This window comes from Pomacea canaliculata, linkage group LG12 (assembly GCF_003073045.1).
Source record: "Pomacea canaliculata isolate SZHN2017 linkage group LG12, ASM307304v1, whole genome shotgun sequence".
Classification (NCBI taxonomy): domain Eukaryota; kingdom Metazoa; phylum Mollusca; class Gastropoda; order Architaenioglossa; family Ampullariidae; genus Pomacea; species Pomacea canaliculata.
Window position 1 is genome coordinate 21,676,442 of NC_037601.1, and position 22,379 is coordinate 21,698,820.

A 22,379-nucleotide genomic window follows, 5' to 3' on the forward strand; every position below is an offset into this window, starting at 1 on the left:
ATTTCTTCATCTTTACTGTCTTTTAATGCTTCCATCTGCAGACTGTAGTGAAAGCGATTGTGAACATTTATGAAGTCTGATACAAACTCCATCTTCAAGGCTTCCGTCATCAGCCATTTCTTGCCTTTTTTTTAATCAACATTTTCATCAAATGACTACTTTTTAGCATAATACTGATGATTCAGTGATAATACATTTGCTAAAAATAGATTAATTTTGTAACACAGATATTACAGTCAGGATAATGCACCATTATAATAACTGAAGGCACGCACTTCTACAAAATTGCTAATATAACAACATAAAAAAAGGGAAAAACAAAACCAGACTAACAAAGAATTTGCTCAAATAACTTTTCCTATATCCCTTTATTCCATCATGAACATATCATAAAATAACTGTCTAAAAATCAACTGGCAGTGTGCCTAAAAGGCCAGTGGCTCCACCATTATTATAAACTTCATACAGTCCTTCAGTAACTTTACAATTAGGCAGACTTCGCAGACATAGACACAGACAGCCAAATATAATACCATCCTTACTTATGCAAATTCCATCCACACATGAACAGCATAACTTTACAAGTGTTACAACTTGATCTTGAGAGATGATGATCAAGGTGACCACTTTCAACAAATAAAATCAACTCCACACAGTTTTATCTGGCAAGCATTGACCTGGCAGCCATAATAAGTAATTTGACGTCCTTGTTTGTGGGATTTTTTGTTTGAAAGTAGCGTAGCTTAGCTACAAGGGCCTCAAGCACTGTGGGAATGTGCTCCCTTGTGATGGGGTCATTTGGATCCAAGGTTGTCACTGCCTCAGTGATAAACCTGTTAGAAACAGTAATGGAACAATAAAAATGGAAATTAAAAACAAAAATGTGTCTCATAATAGAAAACTATCTACCAACTGGACCACTGCTTCAAGAGGAAGAAAATGTGATGGAATATGCACAGTGAATGATACATGCCCATCCCTTACAGCAATCTCACATGCAATGATGCTAAGCATCTTCAACAATTCTGATAAAGAATGGCAGCATTCAACTCAAAGCGTCTGCTGACTGAACCTACTTTAATTTGGTTCCCACAGCTGAATTGAGGTCTGCAGACAGTTGCTGTATCAGGGACAAAAGAACTGCTTGTGACAGGGGGCATGGATTACGCTGAAAAATCACTGCTGGATCTACCATCTCACTCACAAACAGAACAAGCTCAAGGTTGGAGGCTGTCAGGGCCTGCAAAATACATCAAAGAAAATACATGCTCAATACATGAACTGCATAATGAGCATCACAACACCATCCAAACATTAAGTGAAGGATACTGGTTGGCTTTATTGGGCAGCAGCAAACTTCACCACTCACTGTTTGGAAAGCTTCGTTCAGACGACCCTGTGAAACAAGATGTCCTATCTGTGCTTCCAAAGCACGAACAGTGCTAGGGTCTGGAGTCTGGCTTGAAGGGATGGGAGTCCCTGCTGTTGAACGCAGGTAGGTGCTAATGCGCTCTGTCATTGTAGTGCTATGTTCTTTCAGTGCTTTCCCTACTTCTTCCTGCACCATGGAACGCAGATTTTTCTGAACTTGGTCCTGGAAACTACAAATGACAAACACACAAGCAAAATTTTCAGTAATTCGATAGAATGTATTTTCCACTTTCTCACATTATTTTAATGCTAAATCCAAAACAAGGCTACATCAGAAGCATGATTTATTTTTTAATCTTTTAGTATATTCACCTCTAAGATTATATAACTCAATTTATGGCTATCAACCTACAATGCAGGCAGTCAGCTGCCCAGAACTCAATGAAATAGAATCAGAAGACAAAGCATCCAGCAATAAAAGTGAATGGCTAGCTCACTAGAGATCATTTAAACAAGAACATTCATAATCCCAAGGCAAGAAATGGGTATGTTTCTAATAATGTGTGACTGGCATTGGCAAACGGCACGGCTTATGTCTATCAACTGCAGTCTTAGGCCTGGGGTCACTTTACTGTGGCCAGCTGAGCAAGGAAGGTCCAACAGCACATAATTATACCCTGTGTGCTGTCCACTCCACAGTTAATGCTTCTTTGTTTATGCAATGATCATATCTATTAGCATGCAAAGAGAGCCTGAAGCACACAAATAAAAGTTTTGCAACCAGTTCCCAGTATATATATATGCTCATATTTAACTCCTAATGCAGTCTGAGAATTTATCACTGTATGATTTGGGAAATAAAGCAATCACCAGAAGTAAGGTTTACCTGGACATGAAGTTTGTCATCTGGTTACCAATCTCTGCCTTCACTGTCTGAAGTGTCTGTTCTTGAAATTGCGCAGTGCTCTGTTTGAAGGAGTCTGCAAAGGCTGAAAGCTGTGCAAGCAAGGGGTCACGTGCCACAACCTGTTCTTGACGAACCTGCTCCAAATGAGTTTTGAGCTGTGCTGTGTCTGTAAGAAGCATAAGCAGCCATCTCAGAAATTAAGCAAAAGATATTTATAATCCAATTACAGACCTTCAAAGAACAATCAAAACAGCTTGTGAATATTTATATATGCAAATGCATGGGGTGTATGCATCTATCACAAGATGCCTTACTTATGACAAGTCTTGAATAAAGGAAGTTGAAAAAGATCTGTGGTGACATACTTCAAAAGAAATAAATACCCGAGACATAAATCAAATGTGAAATTTCTTTCTAAATGCTACAAGAGACACAATTTTAATGTATAGTTATCGAGAACACATTAATTGAATTTTCCACATATCAGTGTTGCAATGGACAAATATTTTTTCATATAAAATATAGAGATCATAGGAAATAAATTATTAAAGCTATTGACACTATACAAGTTGACACTGCAAAACATCAACCGGTACTTACATTCTTTAGTACCACTCTGAAATGCTGTGTTGATCTGATTGGCCATGGTCTGTGTGGCATGCTCAAAAGCAGGAATCACATGAGTTTGGAAAGTGTCCCGCAGCAATGACTGCAATGGTGCCTGCAGAGCTCCAGTTGCTGTGATGCTAAGAGCTTCTATGGTTTGCTGAACAAAAGCCATTCATATTTATTCAAATTAACTTGCATATATATATATACACACACATCTGTGTGTATTTCATCTTCAGACACAAGTTGTTTTCCATCCTAATGCATGTAAACCTGCACTAATACACTACAAATAATTTATGATTCTGGATCCAGACATGATACCATGAAATGTAAATGCTATACTTACTCGAGAGCGAACCATTTTGCCAATGTTATCCTTCATGACAGCATCAGTAGCAGTCAGTTTCTGAGCCATCTCTGTGTGCATTTGTTCCTTCAGCTGTTCAACAGCCTTGGCAACCACTGCACAGATTTGAACATTAACAATTATTATTAATAGATCCCATCACTGCAAAAATACTAAAATCAAAGCATTAACTTAAAGTTACCAAAGCATATTTTTAGCTTATGAGCATTCTGTTGAATAGTCATACTCTATGACATACTCTAACTGGCATGTAAGATTCCATTAAGAAATTAATAATTAAAAGAAAAGATAGTTTATGGTTCCTCTTACTCCAAAACTGAAACTCAACAGTATCATATAATTATGTCCTGCAAGGGGCTGATCAGCTGGGTCAGTATTTGTGTGCAATGATTCACAAAAATACTACTAGACCTACCTGGTACAACATTTTGCCTAAATTCATTTCGAACTGTAACCTCTAGTGCACGCTGTGTTGTTGAACTCACAGCCTGTGTGACACCTCGATGAAATGATTCTTGCTGGGCTGCTGTTCTAGATTCGCTTGTTACAAGTCGATCATGTAAAGTTTTTAGTGAGAAAAGTTAAGGTATTTTCTATTTGCAAACTGTGTGGCCTCTTCTCCAACTAAAATGATGTGATCAATAAAAATGCACAAACCTTTTAAAAATATGATTTCAATCAATTTAATATACATTAGACAGCAAAATACATTTTCTAAAAATGTTTGTTTCAGTGTCTTGCTGACCAAGCCAAATAAAACAGAAGTCTTAGGGAGTTGCAGATGTCAAAGTCATACTGATGATGATGAGGCACATTTATATTGCCTCTTTCCCTTAATACTAGCTGGTCTCTAAGTGCTCCATATACATACACAAAGATGCACAAGCACACAACTTTTTTAGGGTAGGCATCAAATGCACCTTTATGAACATGGACTCACCAACACCCACTTACCCACACACAAATGGTGGAGGGATTCTCTTACGACCTTTAGTCTAAACTTAGACAAATCCTTCCAGAACAAAAACTTTACTGAGACCCTGTCCTGATCTTGAGCATGCCTAATGTGTCTGTATGTACTTCATGTAAGAGCGAGCATTTTTGTTGCAGAAGTGAGCATGAGTGTTATATGTGAATATGGATGTATGGTTGTTGGTGATTCAATTTACTTTTGATATCAGGTTTCACTTGATGTATTTTCTTTCAGAGCATAAATATGACACAGTATGATTTCTATTATAATTTAGTCAGATATCATTAGCCCAGCATTCATATAATACTGAGTCTACACTGTTGTTAAGAGTCTCATGCCCAAATAAAATACTTTTACACCTTATTTTTATAAGCACATATGTAGAAAATGTTCTATGGCTGAAATAAACAAAGGATATTTTCTCGCTGCAGTGTCTGTGCCAATGTCTTCTCCACCCGGGAAGCCACAACATTCTGCACACGACCCAGCTGCTGCTCAAGATCAGCTATTGGATGTGCAGCACTGCGCAATGTGGTCTGTTCAAGCTGCTGCCGCTGTAATTCCATCTGTACATCATGTTGTTCAGCCAGTTGACGCTGCAGCTGCCGTAGCTGCTGCTGTTGATTGCTTACTTCCACATTCAGCTGACTGATAAACTCTTGCAGCTGATGACGGACAATAAGAATCAAGCAAAGGGATGCAATGTGACTTATGACTAAATGGTGAACACGGGTAGGCATAAAAATGTGCTCAATATTGACAATGAAGTTGAAATCTAGCATGGGTCACAAATACGCTCATTTCCTCCCATCTACTACAATCCTTTTCACTGTTGTTAAAACAAAAGTGAAGATGAGAATATTTTAGAATTTATAGCATTATACCAATTTTACAGCATTAACTTTTACTGAATTATGTCCTTATGGAAGACAACAGTGGTACAGGGATTTGTCTAAGACAGGGATGCCCAACCTACGGCCCGCGGGCCATATCCGGCCCGCGACGCGGTGCCATCCGGCCCGCGAAATTTCTGCCCAAAGTGCAGGAAATCGGCATGTTAGCATGTTTTTTTTTTTAACGAAAAAAGGGAAGAAGTATTTATCCCCACCTAGGGGCGTTTCCCAATCTTTTTTTCGATGGACGAACATTTCGATTCAGTTCTCCGACTTGGTGTCTCTACGATGAGGCCGGACATTCAGAAGTTGGTTTCGGGAAAACAACTTCAAATATCCCACTAATTACTGCATAATTAATGGTAAGTACAACTTGTTTCTAGTAAAAAATGGTATCTGCTCTATTTTTTTTTTTTTTGTATTTTTGCGGTGCAGTGGCCCGCGATACGGCTGTCCGAAATGGATATGGCCCGCATGACGAAAAAGGTTGGGCATCACTGGTCTAAGATAATGATGCGCCTAATCTTCTTAACCTATTATCCTTCTTGCTGCTTGAGTAGTCTACAGTAGGAGTATAATGACATATAATTTATGTATTATGTGTAAGGTGGGATTTCTGCTAAAAAGAAGAGATGTAGCTTGGTCATATGAAATTTTTTCATAAACAATGCGTATCATTTGGCCACACACTCCATTTTAACTAGCTGATAATATTTGACCTTGTTTTGCAAACCTCTTTGTGCTTGGCACTTGCAACTTGCTCTTATCTTTTTCTCAGAATAAAAGGTTCATGTAGCAAAAAAAAAAAAAAAAATCACCTTGTTCAACATGGTGCGGTCCACCACCTCTCGAATGACTTGAACTGGTGTTTCCCTGACACCACCACGACCTCTGTAATTCCTTCCTCGTGCCTGTCCTACTTCCTCTTCCTCCTCATCTTCCTCTATCACCACCTCCTCCTCTATTTCCTCTTCAATATCAGCTTCCTCTTCTTCGTTCTGATCTTCAGAATACTCGTCATCAACCTGACCATCTGCAGACTTCTCTGCCTGTTCCTGCGTACTGAAAACATGTCTTCCGTGTTTTTATATACTTCTAACACCATGCACAGTAGAATCAACACACAGAAAATGACATGTTTAAAGGTCTTGTAAAAAGGTACTTTCATGTTCTGTTGGTACACATTGGCATCTGTGTGTAAGAAAATGCAACCAAAGGCCTTTATGTACAAAGTGACACATGCGCAAAAAAACTGCCTGCCAGAGGTCCTTCGTGCCAGCTGCTTTCACCATCCTAATTTGAAGACACAAGGACTCATAGGCTATCATATTACATGGCATCCTTCTCAGGAAGTTCATGGGTATGTGCATGAGAGTGTAGGTGTGCGTTTGTTGAATATCATGTATGGGTATGCATGCCTGCATGTTTGTATGTGTGTATATATATTTAGACAGGCTTATATTATGTTCGTATGTGAGTAAAAGAAAAAATTTGTCTGGGACTGCCTTGTACAGACAATAAAGTTTGATTTGTGTTGATTTGGACCATAAAAAAATAAGAATGAAAATGGAACATACATTTGTTGCAATGTTTGAGTGGTCAATCTCTTGGCCTCTGAGCTGACATCAGGTGGTTGAGGCCATGGCTTATGTGATGTCTTCTCTTCAACTTGCTCAGAAGGAAGTTCAGTGGGCCCCCCAGTGGCTCCCTGGCCACTAACTGCAGTGGTGCTGGATATGCTACTCTGATAAGACTGGTCCAAATCCTCTCCTAGTACCTCAGCCACCTGACAACAACAATTCTATTGGCTTCCGTTACTCAAAAATGAACTGTCCACCCATGTAAGTTGAAGTGTTAGCCTTTAAGCTATGTCAGGATATGTGCTGTAGAATGTCAGACTACACACTCAAATCAATATTTTGATGAAGATGGACAAACTAACATAAAATTCCATGAATATCATGACCATCTGAATGCATCATTGCTAAATAACCGTGAAATAAATGTTGCAAAAGATATTTCTGACTCTGCAAACGACAATTTTAACTCAAAAATTTTCGAAGCTTTTTCAACATCTGCTAAATCTCCTGGCCATACACCTAGCTATGATCTTTCTTGTTTGTGCAACAGCCTATAGAGAATAATCTTATGGAAAAGTGTTCACCATGCCAAATTATTTTTTTGCTTTGCAAAAGAAAGTGTTAAGACGGAAAAAAATCATTTTTGCACATTTTAGACAATAATATTTTTTTCCTACAATAGTCTTTTATTTATTATGGTTATTTCAAACTGAACTGCATGCACATTGAGATAGCAAAATCAATGTCAAGGTAACAGTTTCAAAGAGTTAAAGCATAATGCTTTAATTTGTCCACAACATAGGAGAATTGGATAACCAAGAGGTTAGAGAACTGGCATCCAAACCAGGAACAACACCAGTTTGATACTCATGTAGCACAGAAAACAACCCCTAGTTGACCTAGCTGTCCACAGAGGGTTGGGGAAAGTAAGGCAGTGAAGGTGAGATGGGGCACCGCACTCTCAAAAAAATGTCAAAAAAGTGTAATGTCAAAAATAGTGTAATCTCTAGCACCTTGCTCCCCAACAACTTAAAGGTTTTGTTTTTATCGCTACAAGTCAGAAAAGTAGAAAACTAAGCCAAACAATGTAAATAGCATCTTTAACTACAGAATAATATTTCTGCTTTTATTACTTGAGCAGTGCATCTAACTTGATTTCTACATGCTGAAGACAGTAAGCTCAATCACAAGAATCACCTCACCTCTTGGTCATTTTCGTCGTATGTATCTTGACCATTCCCAGCATCTCCAGCATCTGCTGCAGAAGACTCCTTAGGCACTAGACTATCCACCTCAAAGCTGCCTGTGTTTGTGACAATGTCTCCCTGAAAATGTTTCAATGACAAATAACTATTAGTTTCAAGTTTGTAAATTTCTAGCAGCTCTTTATGGCAAAAATCTGCATGTTTACTCAGTTTCCTATGAAAAACATGTTCAAAGACAATGGAAGTTTGCAGACAGTATAATACTTCTAAAACACAGAATGATGGTGTCAAGACATGTGGAAGTCTAAGAATATATCAACACGACAAAAACAACTAAAGATCACGTTATGCTGACATCTACAGTTACCTGCAGTTGTGTCGATGCTGGATTAAAAAAAGCCTCCAGAATGTCTCCTACTTGTGGAGAGTGAGCCCCTACCACCATATGATTGCTAGGTGTCAAGGTCTCATTTGAGTGGTGTGAACTTCTTGGAGTGAAACTATCATTACTATGGAGGGAACTCTTTGGTGTGGCCAGTTCATCTTCTTCTTCAGGAGGTAGCGGAATGTTTGTTGGGGTTATTTCATTTGAAGGGGGATTCCATTTAATCTCTGTTCATTATGAGAAGTGTTTGGGAGGGAGTAAGGTGTTTTGGGAGAAGGGGTGACAAATGTGGTGGTAGAGTGATCAGCAGAGCTGCCAGGGGAGAGAAGAACATCATCCACATTTTGGCCCGTCAATCCAGTAACATGAGTAAAACTGCTAGTGCTGGAGAGGACGTCCTCATTTGCCCCTGAAGAGTTGGGAAGAGGTCCTGACAAAACTGCTTTCCTGTCAGCATTTATCAAACACAGAAATTTGTCAACAAGCCAAGCTTTCTTAATGTTTCAAAATCCTCACAAAATCAGAACTAAGTCTAAAAGACAAATTTTTTTATTATCAAACATATCCCAAAAACTTTCTTCAAATATTTTTATAATTTTTCTTATTTTTCCCTTCTTTACCACAAGTAACGCTAGCACTTACGCTGGTGTGGAAGTAAATGCTTCAGGAGTGAGCAGTACAGTTCCACGTGGAAGGCCAGGACCACAAGTCATACTTGTCTCAACATCTTCACTGTCAGCAAAACTTGTTTCCACCCCAACACTCATATCTGACAGGCCATCATGCAAACCTAAAAGAAGGAAAAAATATATCTAGCCATATATATAGATTTTAAAAACTATAAATAAAAAGCAAATGTGGTTCTTTATTTGTGTACCTTCATGTTTGTTAAGGCTTTAACAGCTTCTGCAACAAATAAAAACATGATTTACAATACTCTGCTGGGCCAGACAGCCACTTTCATTGTTACTTACTTGTTTCATCATGTGACAAAGAAGCAGCTGATCCATTGGCTGGAACAGAGGACTCTGGTCGATACCGGATCAGAAGTTCCTGAAGTGCCCTAAAACAAAGAACATCATCTACATAATTTAGCTCAGACTGAAAGAATTATGTCAATACACCAGCTGCAAAAACTTTTTTATAGTGTAGTTAATACTCCATACTCTGTTGTCACTTGTACATTACACTGTACATAAAAAAAACCCTCTTTGTTGGCTCAAGAGCAAACAGAACAATCTCCTTCAGTCTGTTAACAAGCTAGTCTCTTCCTGTGATTATATTAATACCCAGTGATCCATTAAAAGAACACTGATGTACAAATAAAGTTCAGCAAGCTTTGCCACTGTCTGTTTACATGATATGGAAGATACAGAGCTCCTTTTTTCATGCCAGATCTATGCAATACTTACTTTGTGTGAACACCATACAGGCGTAGCTGAACACCTGTTCTATATTCAAGTTCATCGTCACGGTTTTGAGATTCATCTCTCTCCTGTTCAAGCTCTCCTACAGAGGTTGCAAAAGTTTCAGAAAAATGGGAAAAACTCATAAGCTACAATATACTAAGCAAGCCACTATCTCCTTCAGAGAAAGAGAGCAATAAACTTCATTGACTAGGCCATTGGCTCATTTCAAGGTAGAGCATAAAAACAATCATCAAAAGTATACACTTGCAACATTTCTTTCTTGCCCAACATTTTAGTGATAAATACAGCCAGTGGTTAGAAATATTAGTTTTAGTGTTTTACATTATTTAAAAAAAAAGTATGCACCTGTGTGCACCTGCATGAGTGACCACAAGTGGGTAAGTGTTTCATATTCAGAGGCCCATCCTATCCTATACATATTAATTTCCATATCTTTCCTCTAAAAGTGATTTATACCAACACTTGAAAGTTACCAAATAAAAAGAAAGCCAAAAATTTGTGCAATCTTGAATGAACAAAGCCCCCTGTACTTACCTGTGGTTATTTCATCTAAATGTGAATCATTTGGTGAGAGCTTAAAGCGTTTGGTGCAAGCCTCTAAAATAGAAAGACTTAGACAGGGCTGAGTGAGGGGGAACTCTGCCACTGAGCTAATGTGTGCTGTGGTAGCCAGACTGTCTTGATGAACTTGTAGGACATAGAGCACCTGAAAATAATAGAGCATAGAGTATGTCACAATATATATGCAATGTTTACCCATGACAAAAAACATGAGGCTTTCAGATGCCTTAAAATTTCAGGTTTTAAGACCTTCAGTTAAAACTGTTGGGACTTTTCAGATTACCCTTAGAGCATACTATTGCATGTCAGATTTTCTAAGACTTTTTATTAGTTTCCCATGCAATTTTTATCCAGGCACTTTTCGGGGGTGCAACATAGGCTATATCAGACCTGGGCAAAGGCCAGCCCGCGGGCCGCATCCGGCCCGCCTTCTGTCTCTGACCGGCCCGCCCGCCAGTATATATACTATATATGCAGTATTGGGTAAAACTGAGTTAACTATATTAGTCCGGCCCTCTAAAACCATCCCAATTTCTCCTGCGGCCCCTTTGGGAAAATTAATTGGCCCACCCCTGGGCTATATCACGACAAAGCAGCCAGCCCTGTAAACAGATGTCAAATGCAGAGAAAGAACAGAATGCCTGAGATGACATCTGAACCCAGGACAGCCTATCCTCGCTATATTGGTGACAGGCGCTAACCACTGCGCATTTTTAGATTCCCCTCTAAGCATCCTGAACAGAACATGGGGATGAGTATCAACCAATCACAAAAAAAAAAGCAGCACACATCAATGACATAATATTATCATAATCTTCATCCCTAATCTCGAAACTGCTTTAATTATTAGTTCTATTTTTATACATATAGAGCTGTGCCACTGACATCTGGTAACAATGATTTGTCTTTCACCATAAGACCTCTGACAAACTCTTTTGTTTTCAGACTCCCAATGCCAAATTGCTTACCTTTTCTGACTCCCTTGGAATTATACTACGATTTACATGATGGGTAACCATAATATGGTGATATGAGCACAACTGGGTGATTTATGGACAGAGGAGGCAGAGAGAGAATCACTGAAGATGACACATACCATATGAACTTTATCAGACAATACAAGATAGTGAGAACTGGAATCCACACAAGCTTTCAGCATTGGCTCCATGGTTTGAGGCGCATCAGGTGGAACCAAAAACCTGCAAAACATTTCATGTTATTAACTGCTTCTCTTTAAACTAGCGAAAACACTGACAGGCCAACTTAACAAAGTTTAAGCCAACACAAGCTACTTCGTTTTATGTATTTCTTACCCATTCAATAACATAATAAAGTGCCAATAACTTGCTCAGCTTAATGCTATTTATATGACTCTAGATTCCCTTTGAACTACTATTTTGGAAGTAAAATTTCTTTCTTCGAGTACTGATGACAGGATTATATGGTGATCAGCCTACAAGCTACTCAATTACAGGTGACTGCTCCTAATTGGCCAGAATTGGCCAATGAACAGACAGCACACAACGCAACCAAATCACCTCCTATTCTGCTTTGCCTGTTCAATTCTCCACTTTTTGACCAGAACTGTGAAAGAGATCCACGGAGGAAGGCTGCAGGAAACTAGCTGTCATGTCATCTGGTAAGAACTCAAAGGAAAAAAAATGCTACTACCAAAATTTGTATTTCTTTTTCATACTGTACTAAATAATTGACTGTATGGAGAACAGCGTACTCAAAGAAAAAAATTTTACTACCATGATATGACTGTATGAAGAATAATAGGTGAAAGTAGCGGTTGTTTGGCAAATTATGTAGAAGCTTATTGCTATAGGAAGAGGTTTTTTTTAAAAAAAAGATAAACCCCAATTCCACCTGGAATACTGTGCAGCTGAAAAAGGGTGGACCAGATGAAATGTTGCATGCAACATGATGAATCACCAACCATCTGGATCTGTTCCTTCTATTAATTAAAAAGCTGAAGGGGCTCAGGACAAGATTAAGGGTACAGAAGATCACAAAGGTAAGGACACACCTTTCATTCCATTAGGGAAGTAGTGAGAAGAAAAAAATTGGCAAGGAAGTCAGATGATCAGGTGCTCAGGTTAAGACCTCTGTTCCACAACCACAAAACAGAAGATATTGAAAAGCATAGCCCTATGGCCCTGATCATGATGGAGTTAGAACCAAATAAGGCTGTAACCGATGCATGCACTGACACATGCCACACAGATGACAATGAAGGCACCAGTTTGTCAACCTGAGAGCAGGAGTAGGGGTGGGGATAGAAGACCTGTGGAATGCAGGAAACAGCAGCAAACACTGCTCACAGGAAATATAAAATGCACACCAGCAACCAGCCAAATGTTTGAAGTACTTTGTGAGAATACAAATATACACTAGCAGTTCACCTTATGGTCTGAAGACAATTCCAGCTTTCGCAACTCCACACCTTTAGCTCTTGGTTCTTATTGGCACCAGTTACTGCATATTTCCAAAACTGTGCACTGCAAAAATGCAGAATAATTACATCAAAACTACGCACTGTAAAACTAAAAATCATTACATCAAAATTCATACTTTTGGAAAGGATCACATGAAAAAAATAGTCTTTAAAAAAAAATACATAAATCAACTTAAGCAATGACAATAGTTATTTCTACTTCAAAATATATTTCATAGTGTAACTGTTGATGTAACTCAAGAACCAAAATGGTGGACAAATCCTATTATGCCTATTAGATAAAGTGTTCACTTACTCTGCAGTCATGTTCTTCAAGTTATCAAGAAAGGCAAGAAATGAAAGGGGCTGGCCATCATGTGGTTTCCATTGATGTAAGCACCTGGTTTTTTTTAAGTAAAATGATTAAGAATCAGTCTACAAAACATATAAGATTACTTTCATAGCATGTTTGTATTTCTTTGCTTCAAGGCACTCAAAAAATACAAAATGCAGTTTTGACAAGTACTACTTATGATTTATTTTGTGCATTTTTTGTACAAAGCAGCATATACAGCATAGATACATTATACATATACAGCATAACATCAAAACAAATCACTACCTTGGAGAGCTATTAGTGTATTGCCAATCCACCTGGAAGAATTTAATCTCCCCATCTAATGATGCTGTGGCTAGGGCTGAACCATCAGGTGAAAACACTGCATCAATGATAGGCTGCAGATATTGATCATAAAACATATTTTACTATAATGTTACACAACAGGTGAGAAAAAGGGAAAGGGTTCCTTTAAATACTAATTTCCTGAAGCTCTCAAGTCTGCATTTTTTATTTCTCATACCTTTGATACTGTCTCAACAGTTACAGGCTTCTTAAGTTGAAGGCCCTTCCCCTTTCATCGTTTTTTATTATAATATACCTGCTTGCAACTATTACGTTCTCAAAAAAGCAAGGATTACTTCTATGTATTAATTAATAAACACATAAATGTAGGTGCACAGACATACCTGAGTATGTCCCTCTACCACAATGAGACCAGATTCAATATCATCAGGAGTAAGCGGGCTGATACCATAGTCGCGTGTGACAACATCCACTGCCCATAGCTCAATCTATGCACAACACATCAAGGACTTCAGTAACACCAATGGATATATTTCCCACATTAATTAAAACAAATGGCTTTTGCTAACTAATAAAGGATAGACAAGATGGACACCAGAGGGGTATAATAATGATAAATACATATAACAGATGAGCCAGAGACAGAATGATGCTGTAGATAAGCTCCATCAAAATTTTGCACACAACCTATTTCCAAAGCTACAGGATTAATAATTCTCATGTACCTACTAACCATCTTCTGATGGTTCCAACTACTTCCAACTACCTTTCTCTTCCTGTGTAACAGCCAGCATCTTGGAACAGTCCTGATAATTCTCTGCCTCCTCATCAGCTTCGTCATCTGGCCAGTATGCACACCAGATCACACGATGATACTCGCTTGCTTGTGGATTGCCTGAACGCTTAATTTGCAGCACAGGTGCTGTTCTGTTTATAGTCAAGGTTTGTAATAAAACTATCTATGTCAATAACAGGCAAATACTCAAGTAACATATTCAACACATGCATGAGATCTATGCTCGAAGGATGCTAAAGCATCAGATTTTTACAGCATTTTTTATGTCTGAATCACACAACCCAACTTCTCAAACAAGCTTCACAATTACAACAACTAATTGGTGACAGACATGAAAGAATACACTATCTTTCCATCTTTTGCAGACTGGCAGTTGTAGACAAAAAGATTTCCCATTTCATCCACACATGCTAGTAACACCTCCTCACTATGAGCAAATGCCACGTCAACAACTGAACCAGAGAATCCTTTCAGAAGTGCCCGCTCTACTGTACGACGACTAAGGATTCGCACTACACCTCCAGGTTTTCCTGTAAAATTTAGAGTAAATGTTATACCATCATAAAAAGTCAGAATAATATTTTAACTTGCAGAAAACTAGTTCTGCACTATAGAGGTGACAGTACAATGTTAACTAAGGCCTATGTCAATATGGGGAAAGGCACAAACAGCAGTTGTTAATAAAATAATTCATCACATACTTTTACATGTATATATGAGCAGGCCCACAAAGCATAGATACTTATCCACAGAATATGCACAGGGATGATGCCATACATCAAAAATGCATTCACAGCTACTTATTCTCATTTGACAAAACTTGGATGCTATTTTTATGTGATACTGAAGAGGACTAAGTATGCCGTCTTCATAAATGAAAATAAAAACAGCATTCCAACAACATTATCTGCTAATTTTACAAAAGCCAGAAAGGACAAAAGCTGAAAGACAAGTAATACTTTATACTAAGAGTAAAGAAGAATATAAAAACAGACATAACAGGAGGTAAGAATATTGTCCATATGGGTTGACTGGTTGGTTGATATTTATGATGTCAACAAAGAAGCCTATATCAAGGTGAAAGAAGATAATAATACCTTAAAAGGTTAGAAAACAAGACCTCCAGGTGATACAATAACACTACCCTTAACAATAAAAGCCAACGTAAGGAATAAGGATAATATAAAAGGGGTAGTAATATGTTAGAAGGGGTGTTGTGGCCCAAAAGGTCACCATCAAGCCAGAATCTTAAACCAAAATCTAACAGAACATGTCTTTTTGAGTGAGGCAGCAGAAAATGCACATCTAACACTCACCTGCAAGTGCAAATGCCACGAAGTCATTGTCACGGTGAACAGCCACCAAGTTTCCATAGTAGTAACGTGATTCCCAAGCATGGTTTACAAGTGGAGTAATTTTCACCTACAAGTTATATAAGATGCAGAGTTGCCCATATAAGAGGATGCAATACAACACTCGCCATTGACAAACTGTTGTTACAGCTGACTTGTGAAAGATTAATACAATCATAGTGATGTCAATGCATTTGCAATATTATGAACTATTTTCAACTGGTCGTCAAGAGTAATAACTGGTCAAACAAGTAAAGGAGATGTTGCATGCAAAAGCTAAATCAATTTTCCACGGTATTCACTTGAAAATTTTAATTCCTGTTAAAGCTGAAAATGGAAAAATAGATGGTCACATCTGTAATTCTTAATTCACAGATAGGACTTAAATGTTTCTGTAAGCTATAGTTTGATGATGAAAATATTATATAAAGATGACATTAGCATAATTTTCCATTTAAAACAAATAGCAGCTCAAAATTCTCTAAATGGCAATACTGTTTTAATGCCCCATTTAATAAAATCTTCAGTACAGTTACTGTGCAAATCTTTTCCCACATTGACGACTATAAAAAAAAAAAACTAAGCAAATTGATGATTTAAGGCATAGACAGACTTCTGTGCTTAAATCATTCTTTAAATGCTCCTTTATGGTGAAAATCTGTTACGTTATCAAATGTGTCAAAGGCATTGAATCAAGTAGAGTTTGGGAAAAAAAAAGTAGTTCATTCTTAAACCTTTTTCCTGAAATCTTGCTTGTATGAAAAAGACATATGACTGAAAGTGTGTGTGTGTGTGGGGTGTTTTACGCCGTGCCAACAACTATGGCTATATCACGGCAAGGGAGGGGGGGGGGGATTGGTGTTTTACGCCGTGCCAGCAACTAAGGCTATATTACGGCAAGCAGCCAGCCCTGTAAACAGATGCCACGTGCAGAGAAAGAATAGCGTGCCCGAGACGAGAAATGAACTCAGGGCAGCCAACCTTCACTGTATTGGTGACAGGCGCTAACCGTTGCGCCACCGGGCGATATATCACGGCAAGGCAGCCAGCCCTGTAAACAGATGCAGAGAAAGAACAGCCCGAGATGAGAGTTGAACCCAGGACAGCCAACCTTCACTATATTGGTGACAGGCGCTAACCGTTGCGCCACCAGACCGCCGACACATGACTGAAATTCTCTCATACAGCAAAATAGTTTAGACTTAAAGGTGGTAAAAGATTGAGTGTCAAAGGCTGATGGGTAATCCATACAAAGCTGACGGGGCTTGGTAGGAGATAAGTCTATAAGTCTTTGTGTTAGTAGGACTTGAAGTAACTTGGTGTCAGAAGATAAGCAAAGTTGTGCAAGCATATGAATGAGTTTGGAGAGGTATTAAGGACCAGCGCCAGAAACGAAGAGTAAGTCAAAGTAGAAAGTTTTAGGCTTTACAATCCACGACTGGCAGCCAGTGAAGAGAACACATAATAGGTGACATATGTTCATATTTAGATGGTCTGCGCATTAGATGAACAGTGTCATTCTGGACCCTTTGAAGTCTATCAAGGTACTTACAAATTCCAGCTTAAAGAGAATTACAACAGTCCATCCTTGAGAGCGCAAAGGCACAGATTAGAGTGCAAATTGTAAACATGCTTTAACCTATCGAGACGAGCAACTACTAAGCCCACCCACCAATGTGTCATATTAAACAACTTTTACTACAAAACTATGTAAACAAAAGGGGATGAAATCCAGTCATTTGGCTAGGAAAATCACATTTGAAAAGAGTTACATACTTTAAAATAGGAATAGCAAGAAATTAGTTTGAATGTTTTTGGACGTGCCCTTTTTTTTTAAAAGGATGGCAACATATGTACACACACAAAGTCAGCTAGCAATTTTTCATCATTTTTTGAGCCTATTTTTGACACTTAAGTTGTTCTTCATCATCATAAATTATGTTTATTTCTAAATTATCTGTAACCTTTAAAATCCACTGTATATCAAACATGCAGTGATGATTGAATGTGTCTAAGCCTGTATCGAAATGTTCTTTTTTGGAAAAGCATTTTGATATACTTTATTTTGTTTGCATTTAAAAGAAAGTGAAATTTCACAATAGAGTAATGTAGGAAAAGCTTGTGAACTTAAATTATAATTTTATCTTCCACTCATGTTTCATTTACTTTTTTATGATTAAAAAAAAAATACTCCAAATTTTTCCTACCTGGGGATCATAATCAAAGGTCAAGGCAATGTGTTTAAACAAGCTCACCTTGTTGCTACCACCACGCTGCCCTTCACCACTTGTGGCGATAAAAATGTCAACTTCTCGTCCAAAGACACTAAAGCTGTTTTCCTCCTCATGGTTACCAGGCAACACTCTGAAATGAATGCACCCATCCCCATCAAATAATCATAAATGCATTTTAAGTCTAATTGTGTTGTGGATGTTCAAGATATATTTCCTCACCTTTCCAATGTTTCCCTCACTGAAACAGTGATGAGCCCCAGCTGGCTCAAGACAAAGAAGAAGCAATCAAAGAATGTTAAAGTCTATTATGAAAATTAGCTGAGAAAAACCAGTTTTGTTATTATTGTGAGAATTGTTTTAAGCATCATGCTAAACTTTAAATTTCTTATTTAGAAATTATTTTAAAAATAAATTCTTTGTTGATGGCTGCTTCTTGTCTCTTGTAATATGACATGTTACACTATGAAGGAAATATGCTACAATATCTATTTTATTGTCTTATGAGAAAAACAATACTACATATAGAGATCACATGAAAGAAAACAATAAGGGGGGCGGATGGGGGAATTGGTGTTTTATGCCGAGCCAGCAACTAAGGCTATATCACAGCAAGGCAAAAAGCACTGTAAACAGATGCCATAAGCAGAGAGAGAGCAACATGCCCAAGACAAAAACTGAGCCCATGACAGCCAACCCTCGCTATATATTGGTGACAGGCGCTACCCATTGTGTCACCGGACCACACAAAGAAACAACATAGATTTAACTTGATACGAAGAATAATAACTGTGGAAAGATCCACAAAACAGCTAAACTTAAATGCATAATGCTTTCTAAATGTAACTATTAAAATGTGCCCTATGCACACATTTTCTGACTTTTTTAAAACAGGTAATAAGTAAATTAACACTAAGAAGCATTTCCTGAACTTAGTTTAGTTACAAATAATACTAATAAATGTGTGTTTTGTACAGTGCATACTCACGCTTGTAAGGAGCATGCTGTCAGTGCTTGAGACAAGAATGAGATATGGACAACATACAAAAGAACAGAAGGATAAACAACAATACTGATGAATAAGACAAATGTAGAAGATGCAAAGAGGAATTGGGTAACAAGAACTAAGAGCGTCGCCATTCAGCAGAGGAAGACAAGAGAAGTAGCAATAAATGAAAAAGGGGGAAGGGGTTGAAAAAGAAGTAGCATTTTGTGGACTGTTATTAGGATTAATGCTCAAGGAAGAGCCGAGTTTTCAACGCACATTTAAAAGATTAAATGCTGGATAGGTAAAGAATGTAGAAGGGGAGAGAGTGCCATTGTTTTGCTGAACAGTCACTGAAAATCCTGTGACCGTATGTTGTTCTGGTGAGAGGAATAGTGAGAATATAGTCATCAGACAAGCAGATAGTTTTCTGACTGGAATGCAGGAGAAGAGAAATTCAGAGAAACAGGGCAGAAGCCTGCAAAAAAACTAAAACACAACACAGACATGTACTGAATCCAAGAATGAATTGGTAGCCAGAGCAGTAAACGAAGAAGAGAAGGGATATGGTCCGGTTTCCTAGCTCTAAGCACCAGATGTGCAGGGGAGTTCTGTACTCTCTGGAGTTTATGAATGAGGTATGTATGAGGGGCAGCCAGCGAGCAAGGAGTTGCAGTAATCAAGCCTACAAAGAACACACAGACAAAAGTGTTGGTAGCACGTGTGGACAGAATGTTACAGAAGGTGCTGATCTTGTGTAGGCAGATTGACAACAGCTTTAACTTGTTGATCTAAGGTCATGTCACCTGTGACAATGAATCCCAAATGTTAAGTATCAAAACTATCAGCCCAACAAACAAATGAGTTGGCAAATCCCCCTTATTAACCCTTCTCCCCTATCACCCCTCATGTTTATTATAGATAGCAACCGTTATAATCTTACATTTTCTGTTTAGGTGCTGAACTGTAGATTGTTCTCATAAGCTGGGTCAGAGTTGCATCCCCTGAACCGCCACTGCCATGAAACCAACACAACATCAACACTTAGCATGCACAATTTAAAAATGTCTTCCACAAAAGTGAAGTTTTAAATGTAAAAATTATTTCCATTGCAAAAATAATACCATGCAAAATTTTCTAAGAAGAAATACAAATCTAAGAAATTCATGCAGCCAGAACTGCAAATTCTGTTTATGGCCTAAATATTCATTCATTAGTTTGAATCTTAATTTAGGCTTTTATCAAATCAGATTATATCTCAATACAGTTTGTGATTTGTATTCCAACCTTTAACTGTAAATCATGAAATTTTAGACATGTCACTCAATATAAAATTTAAGACACTGCCAGTGGTAACATTAGACTGCCCTTCGTTGAGTTCCTAAATCTATATGTGTAAAGGAGTGTGCATGTACACCCACACACAGTTAGTTTTTTTTTTTTAAATCAAAGCTGTAGTATAATTAATCATAATAAAAAAGTGCTAATTTTTAAGGACAAAAAGAATAAAGTCTGGAAGTATGGATTATGAAGATGATAAAGGTTATATTATAAATATTTATATCTAACAACTTAGTTTACCACAGGAAATGTAAACTTCCAAGCATGCAGAGCTTCAAATGATGTCATTTAAATTATGATCATCATAATACTTCACCAAAGAAAGAAAAAGATGGCAGGAAAAAACACACCTGTTCTTTTCATAGAAGATGCTGCAGACACCATTGTTTATACTCAGTTTATATTTTATACCTCTTTCTTAGATATCACTAGCATTAAAATATCTGGAATCCCTTTTGATAATAAGCAGTCTGTGGAGCAGAGAATACTACACAGCAAAAATTCTAAAGACTACTCCATCATTTACTTATAAACGGTTGGTAAAAATGACAACAGTTCAAAACAAGAAGTTTAATAAGTTTAAGAGCATAATATTTTAGGTATACTAGTCCTCCTGACACAATCAAGTTTAATACTATGAACATACACTACAAAATTCCATTTTGCCTTTACGCTAATTTTTAAGCATAAATACCAAACAAATACATACATCTCTGCTGAGTTTCCACATCCTGGAAAGCTTCCTGCAGCACCTAAAGCAATTTTTTTTTAATGAAATAACATTATAATGTACGCACAGATTAATACATATTATTACAATAAAAAGTGTGTATGTGTATACATATATACACCACTTAATGTACCAACTCATTAGGAAAAAGTAGTTATATTAAAAATATCATAGTTCTGCCTTATACTACTGATCTATAGAAAATGTGGGAAAAGATTATATCAGGAAAAGTATGCCCAACCCATCAGTTTATTTTTTTTCTAAGACATTAATACATTAAAATAAAAGTATAATTATTAACAACTATTGTTGTGTACTAATGGTCAACTATCTAGTTTTCTTCTGGACTCTGACAATCATTAAATATCTTAATTAAGATATTGTAGTAAAATTTTATTTATTTATTTTTGCTTCCTTTGTTAAATTGAAGGTGGAAATGCATATGGTGGTGACTGTTTGCAATAACAGATCCAGGTTATGGAAATGTTTCTTACAGAGATTTTATTGTTCTAAACAATTACTGCTTCACATAACCACAAAAATACTGTGAGATAAGGGAACAACTGCTGACAATGCTTCTGACATTTCGTCTGTTGCCTGAAATATCTTTGCTCTCACTCTCTATCAGGCATGCATTTGGAGGTGGATAAGAGGATACTGTGCACTAAAAAAAAAGTCTTCTATTCACACTGGTTCAACTCTTCTGTGACTTTCGTCATAGACTGGTGTGCTTTAACCTACTCATTTACCGAGTGTGAAAGTAATGCTCGAACTAAACGTGAAACCTTAGTAACAGAAAAAATGATGAAATCGTAAAATCGAGTCTAAATTACTTGAAAGAAGTCTTCAGATATCAAAATATAAAGGCGTGGATTTCAATCACAAAATGTGATGAGTCTTTATTGGTAAGTTTTTTATATTGTCAGCTTTTATAGCATGTGCAACACATAAAGTCTATCAAAATCTGATAAAAATATGAAATTTAAATGATTATGAACTGTATTACATCAATAAACCATATAAGTCTCGTTCTTCGTCTTTACAAATAACGGTAAGAAAGCCTACCACTGTTCAGCGCCTGCAGTTCTCGCAGGAATTGGCTTGTATCGGTGCTGTTAAGGGATGAATGTGTTCCATCCTCGTTATTCATCGTTGTTTTAAACTAAAATATTTGTTTTTTGTTCAATTTGAACTCTTCCACCATACAAACTCTTTCACAAAACTAAGGGTATCTAAGTGTAAACACTTGGTCAAAGCCGGCCAAGAGAATCGAAACTCGTTTCGAGGTTCTAAATATGGCGGCAAACCTCCATCTCGTAGTTGCGAGACTTTACCTGTCTCGTTGGACAATCTAATTTTATCTATAAAAATTTGAATGTCTACAGTTTTTTAAAGAAAATGATACAGTTATGATTAAAAATATAGAGTTTTGTGGAATTAAATTTGCTTTTAAAAATGTGCATCATTGATTTGATCATCCATCCTAGGATGTGTATAGGTAATACAAGTTCTTGATCTTACCGAAGCGAGTTTCATTTGTACGTGTATTTTTAAAAATTAACAAAGCTGTGGCGTCG

At 37.4% G+C, this 22,379-nt stretch overlaps 1 protein-coding gene across 1 annotated transcript; it reads right to left on the reverse strand.

Annotated features, from left to right (window-relative positions):
• LOC112577276 (enhancer of mRNA-decapping protein 4-like) lies at window positions 1-22,121 on the reverse strand. Its single transcript, XM_025260329.1, is given in 30 exon segments — window positions 1-833; window positions 1,077-1,240; window positions 1,370-1,601; window positions 2,258-2,444; window positions 2,879-3,044; window positions 3,237-3,352; window positions 3,673-3,828; window positions 4,649-4,895; window positions 5,942-6,185; window positions 6,701-6,909; window positions 7,906-8,028; window positions 8,276-8,487; window positions 8,490-8,740; window positions 8,936-9,083; window positions 9,268-9,356; window positions 9,706-9,802; window positions 10,258-10,429; window positions 11,381-11,483; window positions 12,693-12,788; window positions 13,041-13,124; window positions 13,347-13,459; window positions 13,751-13,857; window positions 14,137-14,294; window positions 14,507-14,693; window positions 15,480-15,585; window positions 17,771-17,879; window positions 19,675-19,746; window positions 20,423-20,443; window positions 20,782-20,824; window positions 21,868-22,121. Coding segments are annotated over 30 exon segments (4,272 nt in total). The 5' UTR covers window positions 21,953-22,121; the 3' UTR covers window positions 1-658.
• Between the last annotated feature and the right edge of the window lie 258 nt (window positions 22,122-22,379).